We start from the raw sequence: 26,372 nt of genomic DNA on the forward strand, positions 1-26,372 counted from the left end.
CCCTAAGTAGCTCACAGAACACCTGTTTGCAATGTGAGAGCTGCCAACACAAGGCAGTCCCCTCCCTCACTCTCAGGAGGGCATGAGGGCCTCAGGAGACTCAAACGTTTTGCCCGTGAAAGCATATAAGTATGGATTTGAAAGTTATAAAAAAAAAAAAAGTTAATAAATAGGCAAATCTGCAAATATGGAATCTGAATAATGAGGATGGACTTGGCACAGACCATGGTGGTCATGTCCCACAGAGGAGGGCGGCAGCCTGAGCCACTGCAGGACCCAAGGCCATGGGATAACACACCTAGCCTCCCCGCCTTTCCTCCCTCGAGGGCCTAGAAAACTTTTCCAGATGCATATTTCATCTCATCTGCCCCCTCCTAACTTCTACCCCATCAATTCACAAGTTAAGAGTAAAGATCTCCTTCCCAGGGTGGGCTGGACTCTTTCTAGCAATCTTAGCCCCTCCTGTCTGTCCTGCTCATTCTCTTCACTTCCCGGGTTGAAATTTTACAACTCTTTCTGCAGTCGTTGCTCATCTTGTTTCCCAACCCCAACCACTGAACAGCAAGGTCTTGGGCTTCCCTGGTGGCTCAGTGGTAAAAGAATCCACCTGCCAATGCAGGTGACATGGGTTCCATCCTTGGTCTGGGACGATCCCACATGCCACGGAGCAACTAAACCTATGCGCCACAACTACTGAGCCTGTACTTCAGAGCCCAGGAGCCACAACTACTGAACCCATGCACCACAGTCGCTGAAGCCTGAGCACTTAGAGCCCATGCTCTGCAACAGGAGAAGCCACTGCAATGGGAAGCCGGCACACCCACCGCAACTACAGAAAAGCCCCTGCTCACCACGACTAGAGAAAAGGCCACATGAAGCAACAAAGACCCAGCATAGCCAAAAATAAAATTAATAAATAAAATTATATATTTTTAAAAAGGAAGGTCTTGAAGGAGGGGATTCTCTCTTTTTGTCCTGTGGCAACTCCTGGCATTAAATAGTCAATGAATGAAGTGGGGGGACAGATGAGGAGGTAAAAGCAGGCTACGGCTGACCACGTGGCACTGCAATACCTGGTCCTTGGAAAACAAAGATAACCCATTGTCCAGTCCCGCTCTGATGGCCTCTGGCCCCAGTCCAGGGTAGAGAGCCTGCATGTCCTGAGGCTTGGAGTGGGGTTCCTCCCTGAGTGGCCTGGGAGCCTGCCCCTCAGAACTGCATTCTGATGGCTGATGCAACCATCCAGGGCTATTACTGAAGATTGGGAGTGGCAACAAAGATTGTTGAAGATTCTGCATTTCCAAAAGCAATACTTGAAGGTGATAAGAGCAATTCACACTAGTACTCAAGGAGTAAGGTGAAAAGGACTTACTCCTCCCAAAGCAACTGCTGTTAACAGTTTCTCCTGTGAGAATCCAGACTCTTGTCAGCTATGTGACTTTTGAGCCTACTACCTAACCTCTCTGGGCCTTCAATGTTCTCATCTGTAAAACAGGGATTTAATAGTAAGTACCTCATGGAATCACTGTGAAGAAAAATGTATTAATATATAAAAAGACAATAGCTTGGCAAATGGTAAGCAATAGTTAGCTGTTATAAATTATACAATGTACTGTTAATACATACATATAGTACTAAGTACCCTATACCTGTGTGTGCTCAGTTGCTTTCATGTCTGACTCTTTGCAACCCCATGGAGTATAGCCCGTCAGGCTCCTCTGGCCAAGGAGTTTTCCAGGCAAAAATATTGGAGCAGGTAGCCATTTCCAGGGGATCTCCCGACCAAGAGATGGAACTTGCTTCTCTTTCATCTCCTGCTTTGGCAGGCGGATACTTTCCCATTGTCCCACCTGGAAAGCCCTCTATATATGTATTCGAATATATGTATACATTTGTAGGTATTGTATACACATCTCCTTCTCCAGTGACTTTCTAAAATGACAGTGACCAGTTCATTGTTTGAAATCTTGCTTTCATTGAATTATATACTTTGGAGCACTTTTTTGGGCCAAGATCCATGGCATGTGGAATCTTCCCCAAGCAGGGATTTAAACCCCTGTAGCGGAAGGGTAGAGTCTTAACCACTGAACCACCAGGGAAGTCCTGGAGCACTTTTTATCTGACCACCTCTGCCTTTAAGAATCTGCTGTGTATTACTCCGTAGAAAAGATGCACCAGGATTGACCTAACCTTTAGGACTTCTGGGCTATTTCTTCAGTTTGTTGCAGTTTGGGGGAAAAGTTTGTAACTATTGAGCACAATTTTAAATGTTTAACCTGCAATGCAGTAGTTGTTTTTCGAAGAATTTATTCTATCCAATCCCCAGCCCTGGGGTACGCAGAACACGTCCCAGGTATTAATGGCGACTATGGCAAATGTGCACCGCTCGGGTGTACAGACAAAGGACGTAGCGCAAGGCTGCTGGAGGAGAACTGGCTGGAGGACCAATCTTGGCCTATGCCCAAGCTTGTAGCTCCCATGCCATTCCCAAAGAGGAGGGCCTGTTACTGTCCCCGCCTAACCATTCGATAGGTCCCGCCCCTAATAGGACCCGCCCACTATAGCCCCGCCCCACAACCGGCTCCACCACCTACTAAGCGCGGCCACCGGCCAGGTCCCGCCCCTCCCAGGCCAGACACGCATCAGTCCCCGCCCCTTCCTGGACAGACCCGCCCCCAGGCTCCGCCCCACCCGGCGCGCTATGCGCTTGCGCGGGCGTCTCAGGCTCCGGGCCCCGGCGGCAGCGGCTCTTTTGTTTGCCCGCCGGAGCCCGAGTCGGATCCAAAGCTAGGGTCTCATCCCGGGTCAGGACCGGGTTGGAGTCGAATCGCGTCCGCATCCCGGGCTGCCCGATGGGGTGCGCCCCCTGCTTACCGCCCCCGGTGTGTGCCGTCGCCTGAGCCCCGGCCTGCCTGGCCCGGCCCGCGCCATGGAGCCCGGCCGCGGCGGCCTGGAGGCCGTGGGCAAGTTCGAGTTCTCGCGCAAGGACCTGATTGGGCACGGCGCTTTCGCCGTGGTCTTCAAGGGGCGCCACCGCGAGGTGAGGGTCAGACGAGCCCGGGCAGAGCCCTGCAGAGGGCGGCCCCGCGCCCCGGTCCCCCCACCTTCAGCTCCAGGGACCCCCTTATCCCTACCGCCGGGCACCCCCCGTCCCCACCTCCACATCCCAGAGACCCCCTCATCCCGCCGGGGACCCCACATGTACATAGCCAGGCGTTCCCTCATCTCCACCCTACAGCCCGGGGACCGTATCCCTCTCATAGACTCCTGACCGGAGTCTCCAGGGACCTACCAGGTGCTTACCTGGCTTGGGCAAGGCCTTCAAGGGGTTGCCAGGTTCTCGGCATTTGAGGGATACCCACGCTTGGTTTTCAGAAACACGACCTGGAGGTCGCGGTCAAGTGCATTAATAAGAAGAATCTCGCCAAGTCTCAGACTCTCCTAGGGAAGGAAATAAAGATCCTCAAGGTGAGCCGACACCAGAAGCCGGAGGGGCGAGGGTGGTGGGTGAGTCCACCTCACTCACCGGAAACTTGGCTTTCTGTCCTAGGAATTGAAACATGAAAACATCGTGGCTTTGTACGACTTTCAGGTAAGGCTTGGGGTTGTGGTGGGGGGGGGGGGTGTGTGTGTTCCCCCCCACCCCCCCCAGGCTGGCCCCAGCGCAGCCTCGGGCCCTGGTGACTCCGTTCCCAGGCCAGCTAACTGCTGGAGACCCTCTCAGGAGTAGATTGTTCTGGGCCAGCATCTTGTGTTGGAGAAAGGAGCTGGGCACCCCCATGTGTGGATGGGTGTTGGAGGCCTGATGGGACCTTGGAGACCCCACCTTCAGCCCTGTTGTTGGGTCTGAGCTTCCTCTGGGCATGTTAGGAGAGCTCCCGCCCTCCCTGGCCCCTGAACTGCCACGGGCACCAGCACTTTTCCACCGAGGGAAGTCTGGCTACTGTGTAACCCTCCGGAAGTGTCTGACCCAGTGGTCCCGAAGGTGAATCCTGTCCCCAGCCCAGGCCCAGGGCTATCCTGCCGGCCTGGACCACCTGTCTGGGCCGCCCGATTGTTTGTTGACATTACTCCAGTGGCCTGGCATTGGCCAGTGTCTCCCTGCGTCAGACTGGGGGAGGGGAGGAGCCAAGGGAGATTCCTTCTTGCTGGCAGTTGGGGCCAGCCACCCAGGCCGGAGGCAGGAGGGAGGCAGGCACCCAGCTGATGAGGCGACCCCAGGCCTAGCTGGCCCAGAAAGCCGAGGCGAGCTTCCCCCAGTGCCCCTGGCCTATGGGCCTGGCGGTGGGGCCCAGCCTTGGCCCGGGTCTGAGACCCTGGAGACCCAGTTTGGGACCGAGGAACCTGAGGCAGCAAATCTGAGGGCCAAAGTGCTGACTAATGGTTTTGAAACCTGTTTACTGAGGCCACGGGACCAGCCCCTGGCTGAGGGGAAGTTCCCAGCCCGACTGTGTTTTGGTGGCCTCCTCCCTCCTGCCCTGTCCTCTCCCTCCCTCTTCAGAGCTGGGCTGTGGCCTTGGGTGCTGTGGCATGACATGAGGTGACTTGGGGAGGGCTCACGTCCAGTGTGACAGGAGAGCGAGTGCCTGGAAGCTGTGTCCTGGGGCTAAGAGGGCGGCCTACTGTCTCCTCCTCCTCTTTTTCCTCTCCCACTCTTCCCGACCCACCCCCGCTCCACACGCACACACATACACGCGTCTCTCCCTTCCCATCCTGGCTGGGCCACACACCTGGTTGTGGGCAGTGCTACTTCCTCCAGGGCTGGCAATGCTGTGGCTTCCCCTGTGCGGAGGAAGTGCTTAGGGGCCAGCCAGCCTCTCCTTTCCAGGCTGCTCACCTGGGGCTCTGTGCTGTCAGCCCTCAGAGTGTAAGGTGGCTTCCCAAGTCCTGCGACACCAGTCTGAGACATGCTTTGTTTAGTTGCTAAGTCATATCCGACTCTTGTGATCATATGGACTGTAGCCCGCCAGGTTCCTATGTCCTTGGGATTTCCCAGGCAAGAATACTGAAGTGGGTTGTTGTTACCTTCTCCATTGAGACACCCATGGGACCCGGGAAATCATGGCTTTAAAAAACAATTAATGTTTTGACTTAAAAAACAAAAATGAAGAAGCAGTACGAAGGGGGTGTGGAAAAAGGTGACTCTACCACCCCTGTACCAATGAGCCCCATCTCCCCCAGAGTGGGAGACACATCACTGGGGTCAAGACACATCCTCACGCACCTTTTTGCTGCCACACCATCCACTGTTCTACTATGGTATTTTTGCTTAAGTCTTGGAGAAAGTCTGTGTCACTCCATATTAACTGTCTCAGTCCCAAGGTGAGAAATGACACCCCCTCTCCTCCCAGGAAAATTATCCCCCATTTCTTCTGCAAGATTTCAGAGCCCAGGCTCTGAAGCTAGGTGACCTAGTTCCAGTCCTGGTTCTGCCACTTAAACTAGCTGTGTGCCCTTGGACAAGTATCTTAATTTCTCTGTGCCTCCATCTCTTTCTCTGTAAAACAGAGTCTGGAGTTGTTTGGTTGAAACTGGTGTGCTAGTAAGCCCTGTGTGTCTTAGTGTTGTTAATGATTGTGACTGTAGGTGTTATTTGCAGCTATGGGGCGTTCATGGGCCCATATTCCATAGTTGACCTCACCAGTCCGCCGCTGATGGAACATGGGGTTATTCTGGGATTCTGACATGTCAGCAGTGTGGTGGTGACTCTCCTTGATTCACCTTTGCCATGTGTATGTGCAGGGTGGATTCCTAGAAGTAAGAGGATGCGTATTTTAGTTGGGAATAGTTGCCAGATTGTGGTCCATTGAGGATGGACTGTGGAAACAGCAGTGCTGCCTGTGAGAGGGCCTGTCTCCCCACATCCTTGCCAGGAGATCTGTTATCAGAGTTTCATCTTGGCCTCTCTGAGTGGTGGAAGATGGCATCTCATATGGTTTTGTTTCTCACTTTTGAGTGAGGCTCAGCATCTCTCCTTGTGCGCATGAACACTAGGAATGTCTCCTGCCCAGGGATGTATTCCAGTAGGTCTTCTGATTCCCAAAGCTGGACAGCATGGTGGTGGATGGCATGGACCCTGTGCCATACTGCCTTTCTGGGCCCAGCTCCCCCATTTACTTACCTGTGTGACCTTGGGCAAATCACTCAGCCTCCTGGTGCCTCTGTTTCCCAGAAAATTGGAGATTTTAACAGTACACCTGTGTCGTAGGGTGGTTGTGATGACAGCTTGAGTCTGTATATATATCAAGTGCTTAGACCTGTTCATGCTAAGTCGCTTCCAGTTGTGACTCTTTGCAACCCTGTGGACTGTAGGCTGCCAGGCTTCTCTGTCATGGGATTCTCCAGGCAAGAATACTGGAGTGGGTTGTCATGCCCTCCTCCTTGGGATCTTAGCAACCCAGGGATCGAACCCGAGTCTCTTGTGTCTCCTATGCTGGCAGGCGGGTTCTTTACCACCAGTACTACCTGGGAAGCCTGTTTAGACCTGTACTTGATACTTAATAAGAGCTATATAAATATCATTGATTTGTAGAAACTCTCTATATATTAAGGAAAGCCCTTCTGTGATAGTTTACAAATATTCCCCCTCAGGTCGCCTCTCGTCTGTTGAGGTGGTTTTTGTTTTGGGGCCATATGGAATAGTGACTGTTGTCAGGCCAGGCTGATGTGGGTGGGTGTTAGGTAGGCACCTGGCTGGGGTGGGGGGTAGGGTGGGGGATGGGGGTGGTGCTCTGTCCTGAGGCCTGCAGACTTGTGGGGAGGCACCTGGAGCCCTGGCCTTTCCTTGAGGGGTAGAGGTTGGGCCCTCAGTCTTACCCTAGCCTGCTGTGTGGTGTCCAGATGTGCTCTTTCTGGAAAGAGCAACCATCCCCGGAATCTGGGGACCAGCCCTGCCCAGCGTGCCCTGGGAGGAGGGCCTTCCTGAGGCCGGCACGCCGTCTGGCTGGTTCCCACAGCTGGATGACTCACTCTTGCCAGCCTGGCCGACAGAGCCAGCCTCTTGTGACTTTGGGCTGGTGGACACCTCGTCGGGGGTGGGGGGGGAGGGGAGGTGGTCTGCCTCCCTGTTGGAACTTTGAGGACAGTGCCAGCCCTTGGCCTTGCTTTTTTCAGAGCCCCGGCTCAGTAGTGGGTGGACTTGGCCGTCCCAGGGAGAACCGTGTAGATTCCGTGTTTTCCGTTCTGGAAGTGTCCCTGCTTTTCCCGAACCCGGGGCAGGCCCGGCATGCGGGAAGAAGGGGGCTGGAGAGAGCAGCCGGCCTCCCCTTCCCCCCTCCCAGGAGCCGCAGGCACACAATGGAAGCTGAAGGAGGCTCCCTGAGGACGGAGGGTGGGCCTTCCTCCTCAGGGTGGGGCCGGGCATCCCTTCCTGTCTGGGCGCTGTCCAGGAGAGCCCAGCCTGGGGGCAGGGAGCAGCCTTGCTCCCGTGGGCGGCCGGGTTCTGGCGCTGGCTGTGGCTTTTGCCACCTTGTTGGAAGCCAAGACAGCCCACTCCCCAGGAGGTAACTAGGTCAGTGCCCGCCCACCCACCTGCCCACCAGGCCCAGCCCAGGATCACCAGACAGAGTGGGCTCGGCCCAGCCTGGGAGCTCGGATCCTATTAAGCAAAGCACCTTAGCACCCTGTGGCGGGGCAGCCTCCTACGTGCCTGGGCGCCCGTGCCAGGCTGCCCAGGACACCTGGCCCTGACACCCAGGCCAGCCCCGTCCCCAGGGCCTGTGGGCACACCGCTGAGAGACCGAGAGGGTTTGTGTCATCCTGCCTTGGGGGCCTTGCCCATTCACCTCAGGCGCACAGGTCGGGGCTCACCACCCCCTGCCTTGGGTGCCACACGGTGGGGTGGTCAGGACTCCAGTACCCAGCACTTCCCCTCCCTCACCAGTTGTGTGAGAAGCAGAATTGCAGGATCTCTCTGCCCTCAAATAGGAGGACATCACTGGGACCTGCCCAGTCCTCAGGTTGCGCTGGGGGTGACTGGCGTGATAGAGGTGGGGGCCCTGGTGTGCTCCCTGCAGGACCCGGGGGTCTGGGGGGCCAGCGCCTCAGTCGTGTGGGTATTCTTGTATTAATGACGTAACGGACCCCTGAGGACAAGAATATGGCTGGTCATGCTCATCTGCCTACCTTCTCTCGCTCCGGCGATCACTGCAGCCCCAGGAGGCAGTCAGGAGTCTAGACTGAGTCTGGACTGACCTCTAAGGAGGAGGCCTGCCCTCTAGAGCCCACTTGGTCCCCACTCCCTGGGGGAGTTTGTGAAGACCAAATTTAGCTTATGAGGAGGCAGGCCAAGGCAGAACCTTTTCAGGCTCTGGGTGGGCAGCAGCCTGCCAGGGGCTGACCAGCTGTGCCCTTGAGGCCGCGCTAACCTCTCTTCTCCCAAGGGGCCCAGAGAGTCATATTCTTCAGGGATGGGTGGGTGGTGGGGGTCACCCAGCAAGGCCCCAGGTGGCAGGAGGGCCTGGGCATGCAGCCTCCTTGGGAAAGTGTTCCACTGGGGGTCCTGCAAGCCCTGTCGTTGGGGCTCTTTGTCGTTGGACCTGGCCTGGGGTTGGCATGGGGGGTGGCAGGACCTTGGGCACGTTTCCTGACCTCCTCAGGGAATGGCCAAGGCTTGTGCCAGCCAGCTGGTTTAGTGCCTTACAAGCTGATGCCACTGGCAGGGAGACAGGCCCTGGCCTAAGGGGCCCTCTGACGCTAGGCTTGAATCCCACGTGGTGAGGTTTGGTGGGTGTGACTCCCTCCGCCCCCCAGCCTTGACCCTCTATGCCCAGTAGGACCTGTGGGGTATGGGGTGGGCCCCAGGCCTAGGAGCCACAGGGCAACGGGCCCTGTGGGCTGGCACCTCGGGAGGGAGTGCGTCTGGCTTGCATTTGGAAGCTCCCTGGCTGGAGTAGGTATGGTGGGAATGGGGGTCCCGTGGATTCCTGGGTGCAAAAGCATGTTGTCACTGAGGCCACAGGGACATCCTGGTGAGGAGGTGATCATGAGGTGTGGGTGCACCCAGATTTGGGGGATGACGGGCAGTGTGGAGTGCATCTCCCAGCCGGCGGCCCCTCATCCCCAAGCAGGCATGGTGGTGGCATCGTTCCTGCCAGGCCTGGGTGACTCTCTGGGGACAGACACCCCGTGGGCATGGATGCTGCATCTGTCTCCTGTCCTTGTCAATCAGTCCCTGGCTTGGTGGGTGAGTTGGGGGCTTTTCTGGGGAGCAGGGGCCCTGAGTACCCACTCTGCTGCCCCTCTGGCTGCACGGCCCAGGTGAGGGGCCGAGCCTCTGGGCCACTGGAGACAAGGGTGCTCCCTGGTGAGTGAGTTTGGGAGCCTGCTCAGCACGTCCGCAGAGGTGGCCGTGGTCAGGGTGACAGCAGGTGAGGGAGCAGGTGGCCTGGGTGTCACGGGGAGTGGGTGTTCCGATCTCCGGGGTTATTTCTGGGTCCTTATCTTTGGCACCTCCCTCCGCCCTCTGCTGGGTCCTCTGCTGGGAGCCTCCAGCTCTGCTCCTGAGCCTCCATGTGCCTTCCTCTGTCGTGATCTCCCTCTTTCTGTCCCCCGTCTCCCTGTGTGCCTTCCCCCCTGGCCTGGGCCCCCCCAACCAGTCCCTGTGTGACCTCTTGGGACTCCCTCCTGCCCCTACCCTGAGTTATCTCTGCCCACAGCTGGCCTGGGAGGGCGGGGCCTGTAGGCAGCTCCCACGCTCTCACTCCTGGGGGGAGGGGCAGGGCCCCTGTGGACTTCTGTGGACAGAGCCTGCCCCTCTCCTGAGGAGCCCCAGCTGGGCACTTTAGAGGCTTCTTGCATGCCTGCTGGGACGCAGAGAGTAACCAGCCTGGGGAGGCAGGGTGGGGACGTGTGGAAATGGGCTTGATCCAGGCCCCAACCAGCACCAAGAGGTTTCTGTGTTGACCTCATCCCTGCTCCCTGGGGTATCTCCACCCCAGACCCACAGACCCTCTGTTGGTAGAGCACTGGAGGCGGAGTGGAGGGGTTGTCTTATTACAAGGCACTGACAGTTACACAGGGGGTGTCGCTCGTGGCATTATGTCCCTATTGGTGTGGATCTGAGCCCGGAACCGACCTCCTGGGGGCAGGGTGACTGAGTCAGGGTCTTCCGTCCTGCTGGGTGGAATGGGGACATGTCTGGGACCTGAGTAGGGGTGGAAGGCGGTGGCCCGCTGCTGAGGGGTCAAGTCTATCTGGGCCTTGTGTGCCCTCCCCCGGAGATCACTGAGAAATGTCCCTCCTGCAGCCACCTCCACCTTGGGAGAGCCTTGCCTTGAGGGCTACAGGGCCAACTCACACACTTGCCCCCTTGCGTGGGGGTGGGTTAGAAGTTGGAGTTTCTGGGAGTAACGTGCTGGGAGGGAATGAGGACTTGGTGATTTGGGGGGGGGGGCGGGTATGGGGGCGGGGCTCTTCCTGGTTTCTAAGACCCTGCAATGTACTGGTGCTGAAGGGGCTTGGGGACCTTGTCCTGACTGGCAGAGTCCCCACAGTTAGGGAAAACCCCACCTGGAGAAGATTGGAGGGGATGGTCTGCAGGAGAGCAGAGAGGTTAGGTTCACACCTGCCTGGTTGACTTGGCTTCTGCAGCCTGTTTCCTCATCAGTGACCTGGGATCTCAAGGGCACCTCCCGTAGGGATACTGGTGGGGGTTCCGCACTAGCCCAGGCAACGGGCCCCTCAGTCCTGCAGCTGTGGACCAAGCCAAGGATGCTAGTATCTCTTCGAGGCCATGGGTGGCCAAGGGCTGAGCTGGAAGCTGGCCTGGTGCTCCTGGCCAGCAGTGGGCTGGCAGCATTGACCTGTAATCCTTTTGGCATCTTTGAGTCTGAATGCAGGAGAGGTTGCCTTGGCCCAAGAGACAAGGCCCTCGTACCCCAGTTGTGTTGTTTTTGCAGGCCTGAATCCCCCACCAGGTGGGTCTACTTGGCCACAACTCTCCACTCAATAGGACGGGAAGTCTGGTCAGGACCTCAGGGCTGGAGCTGACCCTGACCCTGTTGGAGTTCTGGGGTTGCTGGGAGCCCTCCCTGGAAGGTGGGGTTGTCACTCCAGCCCTGACATCTCTCCTGGGACCTCAGCCCCTTTCCCAGCCTAGACAAACAGAGTGATATGAATGGCTCCTCCTCCTGTCACTCAAGCTCACTTGGCCCTCAGATGTCCTTATGTCCTGGTCACTAACCAACTAACTGGCTGAGCCCTGGCGTGACCCCTGGAGCCACTGCCTGAGGCCAGGCGGTGTGTTGAGGGCAGCTGCAGAGGCCGGGCGCCCAGGTCACCCTGGGGCTAAGCCAGGCTTCCCAGATGGTTGCCAGACTGGGGGACTGGGCATGTCCCCGCCACCTCTCACTGCCTTTTCTGTGTCCTGCAGGAAATGGCCAATTCCGTCTACCTGGTCATGGAGGTGAGTCCTGGCGGCCAGCTGTGAGGACTGGGAGACTGGGCCCTCCTGGTTCGCAGGCCCCTTGTCATCAGGGGGTTAGAAGTTGTCCTCATGTCTGTGGGCTTATCAAGCCAGCAGCCCAGCGGCCACAGCAGGGGCTGAAGGGGTGGTGAGCGTCCCTGTTGACCTCCTTGAGAGTTGCAAGGCACGTCTGCCCCAAGTGCCAAGGGAGCAGGTGTCCTGGGGTTGGGTGATGGGGAGACCTGGGCTGGGCTGCGGGGTCTCCCCGGCAGCTGACCAAGACATGCGGCTGGTCTTTTGCAGTACTGTAACGGCGGGGATCTGGCCGACTACCTGCACAGTGAGTGGACACCCATGGCTGGATGGGCTGCACGTTCGGGCTCACCCTGACCCAGTGTGAGAGGTGGCCTGATGTGAACAAGCTCTCTTAGGCCTAATGGTGGCGGCGCCTGCTGGGAAGGATGGAATGGGGACTGAAGCCCTGTTAGGGTTACATGCTATGTCAAAACCATGAGGGATGGCCTTGCAGGGCGGACTTGGTCTGGAAGGATCACTCTTGAGCTGGGCTCCATTCAGTCTGCTGGGATGTGGTGCCCTGCGGGGTGTCCCTATGGCCACTGGTTGGTGACTCCGCAGGATACAGGCCTGTCCTGAGCGCTCTGGACTCCAGAGATCCCTGGCTATACACAGGGGGCCGGCCTCCCCAGGGTCCTGGCAAAAGTGGGGAGCTACTCTCTCACCTGTTGGATCAGCCCTTCACTGGTTGAAGCTGGACCTGGGGCTTGTCAAGAAGCCGCTGGCCATGGTGTTTACCTTGAGCAGTAGGTGGAGGGAGCTGCTGAGAAGTGGTCCTAACCTGAGAAGGGGCAGGGTGCGCTGGGCAACACCATGGAGCTGGCAGGTGGGGAGGGGACCCCGGAGCAGCTCAGGGTCAGGTGGTGTGAAGGATGGGTTCAGAGACTGCAGGGGAGCTGGAGGAGGCCCCTCACTCTGGGTGCCCGGGTGAGCCGCATCCACCTGAACCCTGTCTCCCTGCAGCCATGCGAACACTAAGCGAGGACACCATCCGGCTCTTCCTGCAGCAGATTGCGGGCGCCATGCGGCTCCTCCACAGCAAGGGCATCATCCACCGGGACCTGAAGCCCCAGAACATCCTACTGTCCAACCCTGGCGGGCGCCGCGCCAACCCCAACAACATCCGGGTCAAGATTGGTGAGGCGGGGTGGCTGGGGCCCAGGGGGCCCAGGGGCCTCAGCCACGCTCCTCACACATCTCTCCTTGCCTGCAGCCGACTTCGGTTTCGCCCGGTACCTGCAGAGCAACATGATGGCAGCCACACTTTGTGGCTCCCCCATGTACATGGTAGGTGGATACCCCCAGCCCCTGCTGCCTTGTCCTGTCAAAGGGGGCCTCCATCCACACGGGAGTGCGTGGCAGGTGACATGGATGTACCATTTGTTCCCCGCCATGTCTGTGGCGTTTGACACTTGGCTGGTGTCTGTTCTGACTGGGTGGCACATGGCTGGTATGTGTTCTGATTGGCTGATGCCTGGCTAGAGGCAGACTTTGGTCAGCACAGTTCAGTGTCCGTGCTCACCACACAAACTTGTACACCCCGGAGGCCCCAGAGGTCATCATGTCCCAGCACTATGACGGGAAGGCAGACCTGTGGAGCATCGGCACCATCGTGTACCAGTGCCTGACGGGGAAGGCGCCATTCCAGGTGAGGGACCCAGGGCAGAGGGCTCCGGTGCAGGTGTGGGCATGCTCATCTCTGCAGCCTGCCATAGTCGTGGGTCGTTACAGTCCTGCAGCCTCCCCTCCACTTGCATGACGTGGTCACCCAGCTTCCCACTGTGCAGTCACTTCAGGGCCCTATCCTGCTTAGAGCCAAGGCTGGAGTCTTCACTGGCTCTGGGGCACTCCTGTGTGTGTCCATGTGTATGTTTGAACCAAGTGTCATGGCCTCCCTCCCACCCATTCCAGTGCCGGAGTGAGCCAGGACGTTGATACCAGGACCCCAAGCTCTGGGGTGTACCCTACATTTGGAAGGCAGTGGCCTGTCCTGTGCTGGACCCCAGAGGCGCGTGCATCTGAGCCCACCCCACAGGGACACGCATCCTGCAGTGACCCCACGGCCTGACCTGGCAGCTCTCCTTTGCCACCAGCTTGCCCCAGAGCCTCTGTGCCCAGTGACCTAGGCTAGCCTCCACCCCCCTCTCCCTCCCCCCGCCTACTGTTTTCCCCGTGTGGGCAAGCACAGGGCTGTCCCTGGCTGGCATGCCGGCCTTGGGAACGTTGTACCCTCGTGCCTGGAACAGTGCCTGGCACATCGCAGTGCTCAGTGAATGATTAATGAACACGCATGTGTCAGCCATGTGTTATCAAGGGAGGCAGGGCCCTCTTGGGGAGCGAACTTACTCTGGGGCCCTCTTCTGGAGCTGGCGCATGGGCTACTTTTCAATTTCAAGAAGCAAACAACCAGTTACAGCAGTTACCCAGAAGTCATCTCCAGCAGGTGGGCCCAGCAACCTTCTCTGGGTGCTCCTGGCCTCCGCCTTTGCGCGGGTCCCCGCAATTCCACAGACTGAGTGGGGAGAAGGGGTGCCCCTTCCTTGGATGCATGTGAGGGCCCTCAGTGTTTAGACAGACAGGCCAGCAGTGCTGGACCACGGACCTTTTCAGGGTCAGAGGCTCAGAGTGGGCAGTGGCCATGTGGAGCGGGCACTCACACCTCACCCCCTGTCCCCGCTTTCCAGGCCAGCAGTCCCCAGGACCTCCGCCTCTTCTACGAGAAGAACAAGACGCTGGTCCCCACGTGAGTGCCCCCCCCTGGCGGCAGACCCCCGCCTGCTTCCTCTCTGCCTCGACCAGACTGCCCTGTCAACGCTGTGTTCTGTGCCCCCAGCATCCCCCGGGAGACCTCGGCCCCACTGAGACAGCTGCTCCTGTCTCTGCTTCAGCGCAACCACAAAGACCGCATGGACTTCGGTGAGTGCCAGCCGCCCGTCCCCTCTACTCCTTCTGACAGGCTTGGGGGACGGGCCCTTCTAGCTCTTGGCCCTGCACCCCTCATCCTGCAGCCCCAGCTTCCAGGGCCCCTGTGACCACAAGTGAGTGGGTTTCCCCGTTCCCACAGCTCCTTTCCCAGCTGCGCAGATAGAAAAACCCCCACTTGTGCAACAGGCAGCGTTGCTGGGAACTGTCGGAAGGGTGGGTGGAGCCGGGCCTGGGCCACACTGGGGGTGCCAGATGTGTTCAAGAGCTGCCAGCTGGGGCTCTGTCTCCCTCTGTGCCTGGCGTGAGGCAGCCAGGACAGGGGCCAGAGCCTGCTGGAGCTCAGGCCCACGGGAAGGGATGGTGGGGGCCCAGCCTTCACCCTGGGAGCCCTGGTGTCGGACCCTCCTGAGCCCTGGCCCAACCTTTCTCCTGCAGATGAGTTTTTCCATCACCCCTTTCTTGATGCCAGTGCTGCTGTGAAGAAGTGTGAGTTCCCTGAGGGTCCTTGGACGCCCGTGCCTCCCTTCTCCCCATGGGCTTCTTCCAGCCCCACCCCAGGAGGTTGGGGGGGTACCAGCTCCCCAGTACTGCTCCAGCTTGTAGTCCCCAGGGGCCCCTGGGGCTCGAGCTCAGCTGACTTGGTGCAGCGGGATTGGGGAGGTGGGGGCAGGGGCCTCGTACAGGTCCTCTGCCTGGCTTCCTCTGGGGATGGGGTGGGGCCCCGGCCAGCTTCTGTCCTCGGCATGGGGTTGTCGTGGGCGGGGTGGGAGTGTGCAGGGCCCGGGGAGCATCCTGTGCTGACGTGCGCTGGCCCACACCCTCCCCCAGCCCCGCCCGTGCCCGTGCCCTCGTACCCGAGCTCGGGGTCTGGCAGCAGCTCCAGCAGCAGCTCCACCTCACACCTGGCCTCCCCGCCGGTGAGTCACGCGTGGGGTCGGGGCTACGGGCTCCTCTCCCCTCGGCTTTGGGGCATATAGACGGCTGTAGGAACCCTGTCGGGGCTTCTGTCCTACCCCAACCCCCACATTTATTTCTGCAGTGCTGTCTGGTCAGATAACACCAGACTTACACATTCTGCTTGTGGATGTGGAGTGGGTAGAAGTGGGTGAAGTCCCCTTTCAGGGCCTCCTCCCCACTCATGTCGCGGAGGCTGACCTGATGGACATCAGCGGGTTCAGGGCTGCATCAGCTCTGGACCTTATTGTGCATGGGCGGACACGGACAGGGGCCCCGGGCAGGATTGTGTGCAGGGGTCCCTGTGTTCTGGGACCCAATTCCTACAGCCCACGTTCCCAGCACAGGGCTGGGGAGAGGTCTACCGAGGTTGTGCACAGGGTTGGGGGCACTGGGACTTGAACCTCCACCTGTCCATCCGTCCGTCCTGCTAGGCAGGGACCAGGGCTGGACTGGTGGCGGAGAGAACACCTCTCTGATGCCCCGTCTGTGAGCGTGGCGCAGGGCTAGCGCACAGGCAGCTTTGCCCCTGTACACGTCCCCCGTGCACCAGGCTGTACAACCCTTCACAGGACGGAGGGAGAAGTGGAGGGTCGCCTGAAAGGGGGTCTCTCTGGAGCTTGTGGGAGTGAGCGCCTCCTCACCCTGGGGGTGCAGGTAGCTCCATGAGATGACTGTCCTTGTGGGGAAGTCACAGGTCAGGTGTGACCCAGTGGGGAGAAGATCACGTAGAGCCCTGGCCTCGTCCCCAGCAGCCCCGCTTCCCCCAGGCCCTGGGCCTGAGTCTCAGCGGGCTCCCCTCTGACCCCCAGTCCTTGGGGGAGATGCAGCAGGAGCTCCAGAAGACTCTGACCTCCCCAGCCGAGGCCGCCGGCTTCCTGCAGGGCTCCCGGGACTCAGGCGGCAGCAGCAAGGACTCATCCTGCGACACCGACGACTTTGTCATGGTCCCGGCCCAGTTTCCAGGTGAGGGGCCCCCCACGGGGTGGGCAGGGGGCTCATTCCAGACGTGCCAGACACGCCCCTAAGAAGGGACTCGGAAGCTCCCACCCCAGATGAGCTTGGTCATCGAGTCAGAGCTGAGTCCTGCCTTTGGCCACGCACAGGCCCTGCGCCCTGAAGTGTCTAGAGCATCCAGAGCACCTACCCATCTGTATCTGAGTTGTAGCCTCTGCCCCGCAACCCTTCCAAAGCTCTGTCCTGGGGTCCTCGGTTCCTCTCCAGACCCTAGATGCTGGCACGTCTCTCACTGGCCCTGGCCACCAAGACTGCTGAGATGGGGCTGGGTGGAAGCCAGCCCTGGTGTCCAGCGGGCCACCCTGAGCCTGTCAGCTTGGCTCTGATGCAGAGGAGGGGCCCGGTACCCAGCCGAGGGCAGCGCAAGGAGGGCAGCAGGAGGGAAGGTGGGAACCTGAAGATCCGGGAGGAGGAGTCAGACCCAGATTGGGAGGTGTGGACACCTGGCCTGAGGTTGGCTCAAGGCTGGTGGGCAGGGGAGGTACCAGGGTCTCCTGAGTCCAGACAGGCAAAGGGAGGTGGCAGTGTGAGTGCCAGAGCAGGGACAGGAGAGCGCTGGGCCCCGCATGGCCCCCACCACCCCAGGAGGAGGTGCGGGTCCAGCCTGACCCATCTCCTGTCCACAGGTGACCTGGTGGCTGAGGCAGCAGGTGCCAAGCCGCCACCGGACAGCCTGATGTGCAGTGGGTAAGCATCCCCCCGGCCCGTGCCCCTTGACCCTGTTTTGGGGGGAGGGCAATGCCTGCTCTCAGGTTCTCTTTCGTCCCTCCGGGTCAGAGTTTGGGCAGGGCCAGGTCCACTGTACCCAGTGCAGGATGGAGTCCCGAGGGTGACGCCAGAGCCTGTGTGCCCATTTGTCCTGAGTGTGGGGACTGCCTGTTGCTCTGTCCCCAGGAGCTCGCTGGCAGCCTCCACAGGCCTAGACAGCCGCGGCCGGACCCCGTCTCCTTCGCCGCCCTGCGGCAGCTCCCTTAGCCCCTCAGGGTGAGTGGGGCAGGGGCCACCTGGGCTCCCCTTGGCGTCACGGCACGCCAGCGCCAAGCCGGGCCGTGCAGGAAGCAGTCATGTCCAGAGGCTGGGCAGGCTGCCAGGCCCCTCATGGGTGGTCCAGCGGAAGGGAGGTTTTGTGGTGGGAAGGATGCAAGGTGGGGGCTGGGGCCCACGGGGACTGTACAAACTGCCAGAGACCAGTGTCATCAGCCCCGCTCCCTGAGCTTGTAGGGCCAGGGGGGGCAGGGATGCCCAGAACCCACAGGAGCAGCTCACTCACTGTCCTCTGTCCCTTTCCTACTGGCTGGTCCCAACCAGAAGCCACCTGAGTGCAGAGGAGCAGGGAGGGAGTGCCAACAGATAGTCCCCCATTGGAAGCAGTAGTGGCCGTGTGCAGAGACAGGGAAGCAGGTGGCTGGAGTGGCCTCTGCCCCGGGATATTGGGCCTGGGGTTCAGCCCAGTACCTGGGCTGCAGTGACCCTGACTCTCCCACACCACAGCCGGACCGGCACGTTCTGCAGCAGCAGGTGTGGGGCCTCTGTCCCCATCCCAGTCCCCACGCAGATACAGAACTACCAGCGCATAGAGCAGAACCTGCAGTCACCCACCCAGTACCAGACAGCGCGGTGAGTGCCGGGGCCCCCCGCCGGCCAGGCTCGTCTGTGGCAGGAGCCCCACTCGGGTGGTGCAGGGCCATCTCTCGAGCGCGGTCGTGTAGGCTGTGCACTGTGTAACTATCAGTGCCGCCACCTGCTTCGTGGACGTTCTGGCTCTTGAGCTGTATGGTGGCTGCTTGTGTTTGTAAAAGTGATGGTGATTTGTGTTAAGTTCCAAAAGAAAGTAGGGAGGGGTACATTTTTAAATTAATTCCCAGAGGCCCCTCTGAGTTGGCAGTCACCCTGGCAGGGACTGGGGACCCCCAGCTGGTTTTGGCTCCTGGCGAGGCCCATTATTTGAATGGAGTGGGACAGACACGTGGCATGCTCGTGGCCCTTGCCGAGCGTGGCTGGGGACCTCACACCTTAAACCTGCTTGTCCCCAGGTCCTCCGCCATCCGCAGGTCAGGCAGCACCAGTCCTTTGGGATTTGCACGGGCCAGCCCATCACCCCCGTCCCACGCTGAGCACGGAGCCGCCCTGGCCAGGAAGCTGTCCCTGGGCGGGGGCCGGCCATACACACCGTCTCCCCAGGGTGAGCCTGTATACTGCTGGGAGACCCAGCCTCTGAGCTGGGACTGGGTGTCTCCACCCTGGGGCAGGGTAGGGTCTCCCTCTCCATCCCATGTTGACCCTGGCAATTTCTCTTTCCCCCAAGTCGGAACCATCCCTGAGCGGCCAGGCTGGAGCGGGGCACCTTCCCCTCAAGCATCTGAGATGCGGGGTGGCAGGTCCCCTCGTCCAGGTGGGTGCAGCCCCAGTCTGATTGATGGGTTTGAGGGTGGAGCTGGGGAGGGGCAGAGGAGCTGGGCTTACCTCCCCAGGCTGACCTGTCATTGCTTAGAACAGTGGTTGTCTTCCTGTCCACAACTATCTTTTTTTTTAAGATTTATTTAATTATAATTTTATGTCTTTATTTTTGGCTATGCTGGGTCTTATGGTGCTGTACAGGCTTTTCTCTAGTTGTGGAGAGCAGTTGTGCAGGCTTCTCATTGTGGTGGCTTTTGTTGCAGCACACAGGCTCAGTAGTCGCAATTCCTAGGCTCTAGAGCACAGGCTGATTAATTGTGGAGCACAGGCTTAGTTGCTCCACGGCATGTGGGATCTTCCCGGATTGGGGATCAAACCCAGGTCTCCTGCTTTGGCAGGTAGATTCTTTACCGTTGAGCCACCAGGGAAGCCCTCCTAATCATCAGTTCTTACGAGTAGAAGAGAGAAAGGAAATTCCGTAAGACTGTTTAACAAGCTCCAGCCTTCAGGTTATGGAGGCTGACTTCGGGGTTCACATTCAGCCCCCACTCCTGTCATGCTGTGTGATCTTGGGCAGGTGTCTCAGTGTCTCTGTGCCTGTTTCCTAAGGTACACAGTGGAGCATGGGTGCAGTGAGGCTCGGGTGACTGAGGGTAAAGAGGATCCTGAGCAGGCTGGGGACCTCCATACACGATTGGCTGGTGGTGTGGGCGGGTCCTGGCGTCTGTGGACGGCTGTGACTGGGCCCATCCTGTCCCTTCCCAGGCTCCTCCGCGCCTGAGCACTCTCCCCACACCACCGGGCTGGGCTGCCGCCTGCACAGCGCCCCCAACCTGTCCGACCTGCACGTCGTCCGTCCCAAGCTGCCCAAGCCTCCCACGGACCCACTGGGGGTGGCGTTCGGCCACCCGCAGGCCAGCCCCCCCCAGCCCTCCCACGGACTTCAGTCCTGCCGGCCCCTGCGCGGCTCTCCCAAGCTGCCCGACTTCCTGCAGCGGAACCCCCTGCCCCCTATCCTGGGCTCCCCCACCAAGGTAACAGGGCCCCAGACCTCCAGGGGATGGGTGGGAGTGACGCTGTACCTCTCCCACGTGCCTGGGCCACTGGGCTTTCTCCCTGGTGGGATTCCCGCAGGACATGAGGGTCCCCAGAAGCCGGAGGTCGGGCCTGCATGCTCCAGCACAGCCGGGCCTGCCCTCTGCACCCAGATATTTTGCACCGACTGGTGGCTGACTCCATAAATCTCCCCATTTACACGCGGAGTCCCGCGATGAAGACTGGCCCCCAAAGGCAAAACATCTCTTGGCCCTTGATGGGAAGTGTCCTGACCCTGGTCCAGCGTCCAGAGCACCAGAGAACCTAACCTGCTGCCATGGGCAGATGATTTAATTCATCCCTGGCTTCAGTTTTTCTGTATGTGAAACGGGGCTAGGACCTGCAGCCACCTGATGGTGTCTCTGTGAGGGCATAGATGCACACGTGTGTGCCCGGTGTGGTACATGTCTACATGTGTGCCTTTGCTCCAGCACAGGACGGAGTCAGCCACACACAAGTCCCACTTCTTTGCTGTGAAGACCCGGGTCAGTGAGGGTTGGGGCTTTGTGGAGGCATGGGGCCTTGGAGATTCAGGCCAGCACTGCTGACCATGTCAGGATGTTAGTGTCACCGTGCATGTCATTCTCAGCACCTTCCCTGCCCCTCCTAGACTGTGCCCGCATTTGAGTTCACCAAGACCCCCAGCTCCCAGAACCTGCTGACCCTCCTGGCCCGGCAAGGTGTGGTCATGACGCCGCCACGGAACCGGACGTTGCCCGACCTCTCTGAGGCGGGGCCCTTCCAGGGGCAGCAGCTGGGCCCCGGCCTGCGGCCCACCGAGGACACCAAGGGCCCTTTCGGAAGGTGAGTGTTGAGGATTCCCCCAACACTGCCTGGGGAGTTGAGGCCCGGCCTACCTGCTGTTTGCCTGCACCTGACTCCCTCCACCACCACCCCTCTGAGCCTCAGTTTGCACATCTGTTCAATGGGTGACAGTAACTGCCTGGGATGGGCAGGGCTGGACACGCTGACCAGGCTGCGAGGTTCCTCAGGCCCTGCCTGGGGGGTGTGGAGAGCCAGCCCTGGAAAGTGTGTAGACTGGTACCCCCGAGGCGGCTCACGGCACCTCTCCACCACCCTTCACCCTGCAGGTCCCTCAGCACCGGCCGCCTCACGGATCTGCTCCTTAAGGCTGCGTTTGGGACGCAGGCTCCCGACTCAGGCAGCACGGACAGCCTGCAGGAGAAGCCCATGGAGATTGGTGCGCCGGAGGGGGCCAGTGGGCAGCTCTCTGGGAAGTGGGGGGACCCGTGGCGGGAGGAACCTGAGCGCCTCTTCTTACTCCCCCAGCGCCCTCTGCTGGCTTCGGAGGGAACCTGCACCCAGGAGCTCGCGCTGGGGGCGCCAGCAGCCCTTCCCCCGTAGTGTTCACAGTGGGCTCGCCCCCCAGCGGGACCACGCCACCCCAGGGCCCCCGCACCACCATGTTCTCAGGTGAGGACTGTCTGGTGGCCTCGAAGCTGCAGTGAGTCCGTGGCCCACGCCCTCCTTCAGGAAGCGGGAGGGGCGGTGGCTGATGGCACCTGTGGAGCCGGGGTGGTACCCTGGGCACCGGGGCACCACCCCCATGCTGAGGCCTTGGGAGGGTCCTCCCAGTAGGGTCAGGGGTCTGGGGCTCAGAGCTGCCTTGGGTGGGCACAGGTCACGCAGACAGGCCTCTGCAGCCCCAGCCTCTGAACTCGAGGGTCCCACCTGCAGTGGACGGAGGCCCGGGAGTGGTGAGGCCGCCACTGTGGGCTCTGCTCCCTGGAGGGAGAGAAGCCAGGTGGTGGGGACCAGTCTTGGTGTCTCAGAGTGGCAGAAGATGGATGGGGAAGGGGCAGCCGTGGTGGGAGCCCCTGCTCACCAGCCCTCTCCCCACAGTGGGTTCCTCCAGCTCCCTCAGCTCGGCCGGCTCCTCCTCCGCCCGCCACCTGGCGCCCGGGGCCTACAGCGAGGCCACCCTCGAGGTCCCCGCCCCCCACTGCTGCAGCTTTGCCGACCCTGTCACCGCCAACCTGGAGGGGGCCGTGACCTTCGAGGCCCCCGACCTCCCCGAGGAGACTTTGATGGAGGTGAGGGCGGGGGCCGGGGCGAGGCCGGCATGATCTCTGGGCAGGGCTGGTCACGGGGCTGTCGAGGTCCGTCGCTCAGCCGCCCCGTCTCCCCAGCAAGAGCACACGGAGATCTTGCACAGCCTGCGCTTCACGCTCGTCTTCGTCCAGCACGTCCTGGAGATCGCGGCCCTGAAGGGCAGCGCCAGCGAGGCGGCCGGGGGGCCTGAGGACCAGCTGCAGGAGAGCGTGGTGGCCGACCAGATCAGCCTGCTGAGCCGCGAGTGGGGGTGGGTGTGCCCAGCGGGTGCCCAGCGGGGAGGCCGCCTGGGCTGTGGGCCCCCCAGCACCCTGACACATCTGGGCCGCCCTCCAGTTTTGCAGAGCAGCTGGTGCTCTACCTGAAGGTGGCCGAGCTCCTGTCCTCGGGCCTGCAGACCGCCATCGACCAGATCCGGGCTGGCAAGCTCTGCCTATCGTCCACCGTGAAGCAAGGTGAGTGCAGATGGCTCGGGCTCCCAGCAGGGTCGGGGCAGGAGGCTGTGAGCTCATGGGGAAGACAGGGAGGCTACAGTGATGCGGGAGGCCTTTCTAAGGTTACCTGGTGCAGGCCCCATCCAGGTGGGCGAACAGCCAGGGAGATGGTAGAAGGCCAGGTGCAAAGGCCCTGAGGCAGGACCCTGTGTGTCTGGGGGTGGGAAGGCGCTGTGTGTGTTGCTGGGGCAGAATGCATAGGAGGTGGGGTCAGAAAGCTGCCCCGGGGATGGAGTGAGTTGCTCCCTACTCCGGAGGTCAGCCTGAGCTGCAAGGTCCCCTCCTGCAGTGGTGCGGAAACTGAATGAGCTGTACAAGACCAGCGTGGTGTCCTGCCAAAGTCTGAGCCTGCGGCTGCAGCGCTTCTTCCTGGACAAACAGCGGCTCCTGGACCGCATCCAGAGCGTCACTGCCGAGAAGCTCATCTTTAGCCATGCAGTGCAGACGGTAGGACCTGCGGGACCCCGTGTGGGGAGGAGCTGGGAGAGCGGGCCAAGGAGTGGGCAGGGCTGGTTGATGGCCACAGCTCTGCCAGACTGCAGAGGGCATTGCTCCACCATGCTGTCTGCTCTGCCAACCCGCGATACACAGGCCCCTCCAGTCCCAGCCGGGAGCCCAGAGCTCACCTGAGCTTCAGCCCCACAGTGTAGCCCCGTAGTCCAAGTGTATCTTTGGCCGCACCCGTCTCTAAAACAGTTTTCTTACCAAGAAAACAGGGGACCTGGTTTTCAAGCCTCTTCACAGGCGAGTTGGTTTCTTCTGCAGTAGAAGAAACCTGTGCAGGCAGTCCAGCTCAGAAGACACAGCATGAAGACAGCTAGGGGCGTGGAGGGGCCCTGCTCAGTGCTCTGCCTCTGTTGCTTTCCAAAAAGAGTGGCTTCTAAGGCAATCTCTGATTTTTGAAAAAAAGTCACTTGTAGTAAAAGCAACATTTGAATAAACATTTGGGAAAAGTCTGCCTTCTCATCCCCAAACTCCTGGGGTGACCATTGCTAAGTAATGCCATCGCTGGCCAGCACTAATAATGACTGGGACCAGGTCCAAAATAATGAGTGGGATCAGGTCCAAGGGAGCCCTCTCCCAGGTCGCAGTGCTGACCTGGGGGCAGAGCTAGCCACCCTTGGGGTCTGACCTGCAACCCCGACTGCCCGAGGTGAGCAAGCATCTGTTTCAGCCTCACGTGACTTGGACAGCACCTGCACCACCCTGCCCCGTCTCTCATGCCCTCCAGCCTGCAAGCAGGCAGCCCCGGGTCCTCCTCCCTGTTGGGGGGCAGCCAGACCCAGCCTCCACCCTCGCCCGGCAGGTGCAGTCGGCTGCCCTGGACGAGATGTTCCACCGCCGGGAGGACTGTGTCCAGCGCTACCACAAGGCCCTGCTGCTCATGGAGGGGCTGCAGCAGATTCTCACGGACCAGGCGGATGTGGAGAACATCGCGAAGTGTCAGTGCTGCTGGGCCCAGGGGAGCGGGAGGGGGCAGCCGGGCACCCGCTCACTGGGTACCCTCTCTCCCTCCCTCACTGCAGGCAAACTGTGCATTGAGCGGAGACTCTCGGCCCTGCTGACTGGCATCTGTGCCTGACCTCTTGGAGGCCTGGCCTGTGCTGCCGAAAGGACTGGACCTTCTCTGCAGATCCCTGGGACGGGGAGCAGTGTGCTGGCCAGGCTGAAAGAGACAAGCCTGTGGCCTTGACACTGCTCGCTGGTGCTGCGGAAAGGACTTCGGCTCCCCACCCAGCGGCCAGAGCCAGGCCTCAAGCCACGTCTCCATCTCCTGGGCTCCTCGGCCGTCGACTTCAGGGCGGTGGAGGGCCCCACCCAGAACCTCAGCACAGGCCAGTCCCCTGGCCTGGCTAACGGGCAGAACTCCTAGCCCAGCCAGCGACCGGAACTTCTCTCTCGGCTGCCTCGATGGCAGGTGGGGATGCATGGGCATCCCCCAACCCCACCCAGACCCCAGGGCTGTCATGCTGAAAACAGGAGACCCTGAGACCATGATGCCCACTCAAGCCAAAGCCGCCAGGCCTGCCCAGCGGATCCACCCGGGAAAAGGTGTATCTTCCTGGCTCCCTCCGCTGCCCTTCCCTGAGACCACCACCCAGCTTTGTGAATCACCCAGCACTTTATGCAGGCGGACTGGACCCAGGGCTGCCACTCGGTCCTGGCTGTTGCACTACGAGGTGTGTGTGCACACCTGTATTCACATGTACGTGTGTAAACAGCCCCGCGAGCACGTGTGCTGTGCCCGCCACCTGGGACCCTCTTTGGGAGACAGCCGTCTTATTTAAATGTTCTTTTAGGGACGGACAGTACGAAGCACCGCGCTTCCAGAATCCAGCACAGACGTTGCAGTCTTTCACATTTTCCTCCTGAAACGTGTCTTATTTTCTGCAGCTCTTACTTTTACTTCTTTTTCTTTTTTTAAGAAAACTCATATATGAGTTGATGTTTTGTTTTGAAAGGGTGGGAGCAGATCAGAGACAGCCTCGGCAGTGATGCCGAGACCTGGGGGGCTGATGGTGCTGGGCGCATGTGGTCTGCGCTTAGCTGTCTGCCCTACCCTCACCCTCACTTCCTGCCTGAAGATGGTGGGCAGGTGATGACCGTGTTTGTGCAAAAGCCTCCCAGTCCAGCCTTCACAGTAGGTTTTGACATCAAGTCATCCCCCACACACCCAGGTCCTGGGCACATTTCGGGGGTTGGCAGAAAAGCCCTCTTCCAGGCCCTAGGGTGCCCTTCCCTGATCTGCCCAGCCCTGCCCAACTCCTCTCAAACCTGTTCACAAGGATGCAGAGGGGGCCCCAGTTCATCACCCACAGCTTTGAGGTCTCACCCCAGGCCCAGGCGAAGACCCTCATGTGTTTGTCTCTTGGTGATACTTGAAATCTTGCCTGTGTGCTTGGACCTAAAAGCAGCAAGCAGCCCTGGGACCTGTTTCTGTCTCATCACCAGTGACTTGAGTTTCTCCTCCAACGCAGAATGTGTTCGTATTTATTGCTTTATGATCAGCTGGAATCAGGGCTACTGGGAGGCCAGGGCCATGGGAGTAGCCACTCGCAGCTCTGTTCGCTGCCAGCCTCCCAGGGCATAGGGTGCGTGCTGCCAGCCCGTCCTGTTCTCCATGACACAGCTCTCCTCTTGATCTACCTTAAAAAACGTTTTGTGTGACCCCCACCCACACACACACACCTTTATGTTAAATTGTGTAATATCAATTTAAGGAAATAAACGTCTGGATTTGTTGAGCTGCTGTTACTGATGGTTTGTCACTGTCTTGTTCTGTCACCTCCTTTCTCGGTCCCCCCATCCCCATGTCCTGCAGCATCACCTGGAGTTTGGGGATCAGGCTCAAGTCAAGGCTGAGGAGCTCAGTCTTCTGGGGCTTCACTGGCTGCCGGACCGTAACAGCAGCCACAGCATTTCCATCCCCACCCTCGGTGCAGGAGGGGCCCCTGCTCCACGTTAGTGTGGGTGTGAGAGTTGATTTGCACTACTCTGATGGTTAGTGACTCCAAATGTCTTCTCACGGGTTTGTCAGCCATTTCTAGATCTTTTCTATTTTAAGTTCCTTACCCATCCTTGAATTGGATGGTTTCTCTATTGTTGAGTGGTAAGGTTTGCATTTTTTAGACTACATATTGTTTCAATAGATTAAAAATAACTCATTAAGTTACCAAAGAGGCTAACCGCAATGTGAGACGAAAGTTCGTGGAAAGGTAGCATTAAGAGGAAGTGGAAGGTGGGGCCCCAAAAGGCCGGGTCCCAGCAGGGCTGCTCCAGTCTGGCTTCCTGGAGCGCGTGCTCCCTTCTCTGTAGACAGGAAGGGTCGTGCTGGTGGAGAGGCAGCCCCTTCCGTTGTGTGGGGCTCCCCTGTATGTTAGAAACGCCAAAAGAGGATTAAGACAACCATGGCATTTTGTTGTCACGTTTAATAGACT

At 59.7% G+C, this 26,372-nt stretch overlaps 1 protein-coding gene across 3 annotated transcripts; it reads left to right on the forward strand.

Moving 5' to 3' along the window:
- Nucleotides 1–2,720: 2,720 nt before the first annotated feature.
- Nucleotides 2,721–25,689, forward strand: ULK1 (unc-51 like autophagy activating kinase 1). Of its 3 annotated transcripts, XM_061142143.1 has the most exons (28): nucleotides 2,721–3,040; nucleotides 3,376–3,468; nucleotides 3,551–3,592; nucleotides 11,372–11,404; nucleotides 11,708–11,744; nucleotides 12,443–12,616; nucleotides 12,693–12,766; nucleotides 13,026–13,127; nucleotides 14,164–14,222; nucleotides 14,313–14,395; nucleotides 14,840–14,890; nucleotides 15,233–15,321; nucleotides 16,171–16,324; nucleotides 17,002–17,062; nucleotides 17,270–17,359; nucleotides 17,867–17,992; nucleotides 18,409–18,557; nucleotides 18,681–18,767; nucleotides 19,538–19,806; nucleotides 20,478–20,671; nucleotides 20,959–21,068; nucleotides 21,158–21,301; nucleotides 21,731–21,921; nucleotides 22,018–22,190; nucleotides 22,277–22,395; nucleotides 22,724–22,881; nucleotides 23,741–23,876; nucleotides 23,961–25,689. In XM_061142143.1, the coding sequence occupies exons 1-28, from the start codon at nucleotides 2,930–2,932 to the stop codon at nucleotides 24,014–24,016; spliced, it is 3,165 nt and encodes a 1,054-aa protein (XP_060998126.1). In that variant the 5' UTR covers nucleotides 2,721–2,929; the 3' UTR covers nucleotides 24,017–25,689. The 3 variants fall into 3 exon arrangements, with proteins under 3 accessions (XP_060998126.1, XP_060998128.1, XP_060998129.1); XM_061142145.1 differs by lacking the exon at nucleotides 18,681–18,767; XM_061142146.1 differs by lacking the exon at nucleotides 17,270–17,359.
- Nucleotides 25,690–26,372: the final 683 nt, after the last annotated feature.

The sequence above is a fragment of the Dama dama genome, chromosome 5 (assembly GCF_033118175.1).
Source record: "Dama dama isolate Ldn47 chromosome 5, ASM3311817v1, whole genome shotgun sequence".
Taxonomy (NCBI): domain Eukaryota; kingdom Metazoa; phylum Chordata; class Mammalia; order Artiodactyla; family Cervidae; genus Dama; species Dama dama.

Coding starts and splice junctions, on each gene's coding strand:
- ULK1 (XM_061142143.1), top strand. CDS start 2,930: ATGGAGCCCGGCCGCGGCGGCCTGGAGGCCGTGGGCAAGTTCGAGTTC. Junction 11,745..12,442: donor TCTGGCCGACTACCTGCACA/GTGAGTGGACAC, acceptor GTCTCCCTGCAG/CCATGCGAACACTAAGCGAG. Junction 22,882..23,740: donor TTAGCCATGCAGTGCAGACG/GTAGGACCTGCG, acceptor CTCGCCCGGCAG/GTGCAGTCGGCTGCCCTGGA.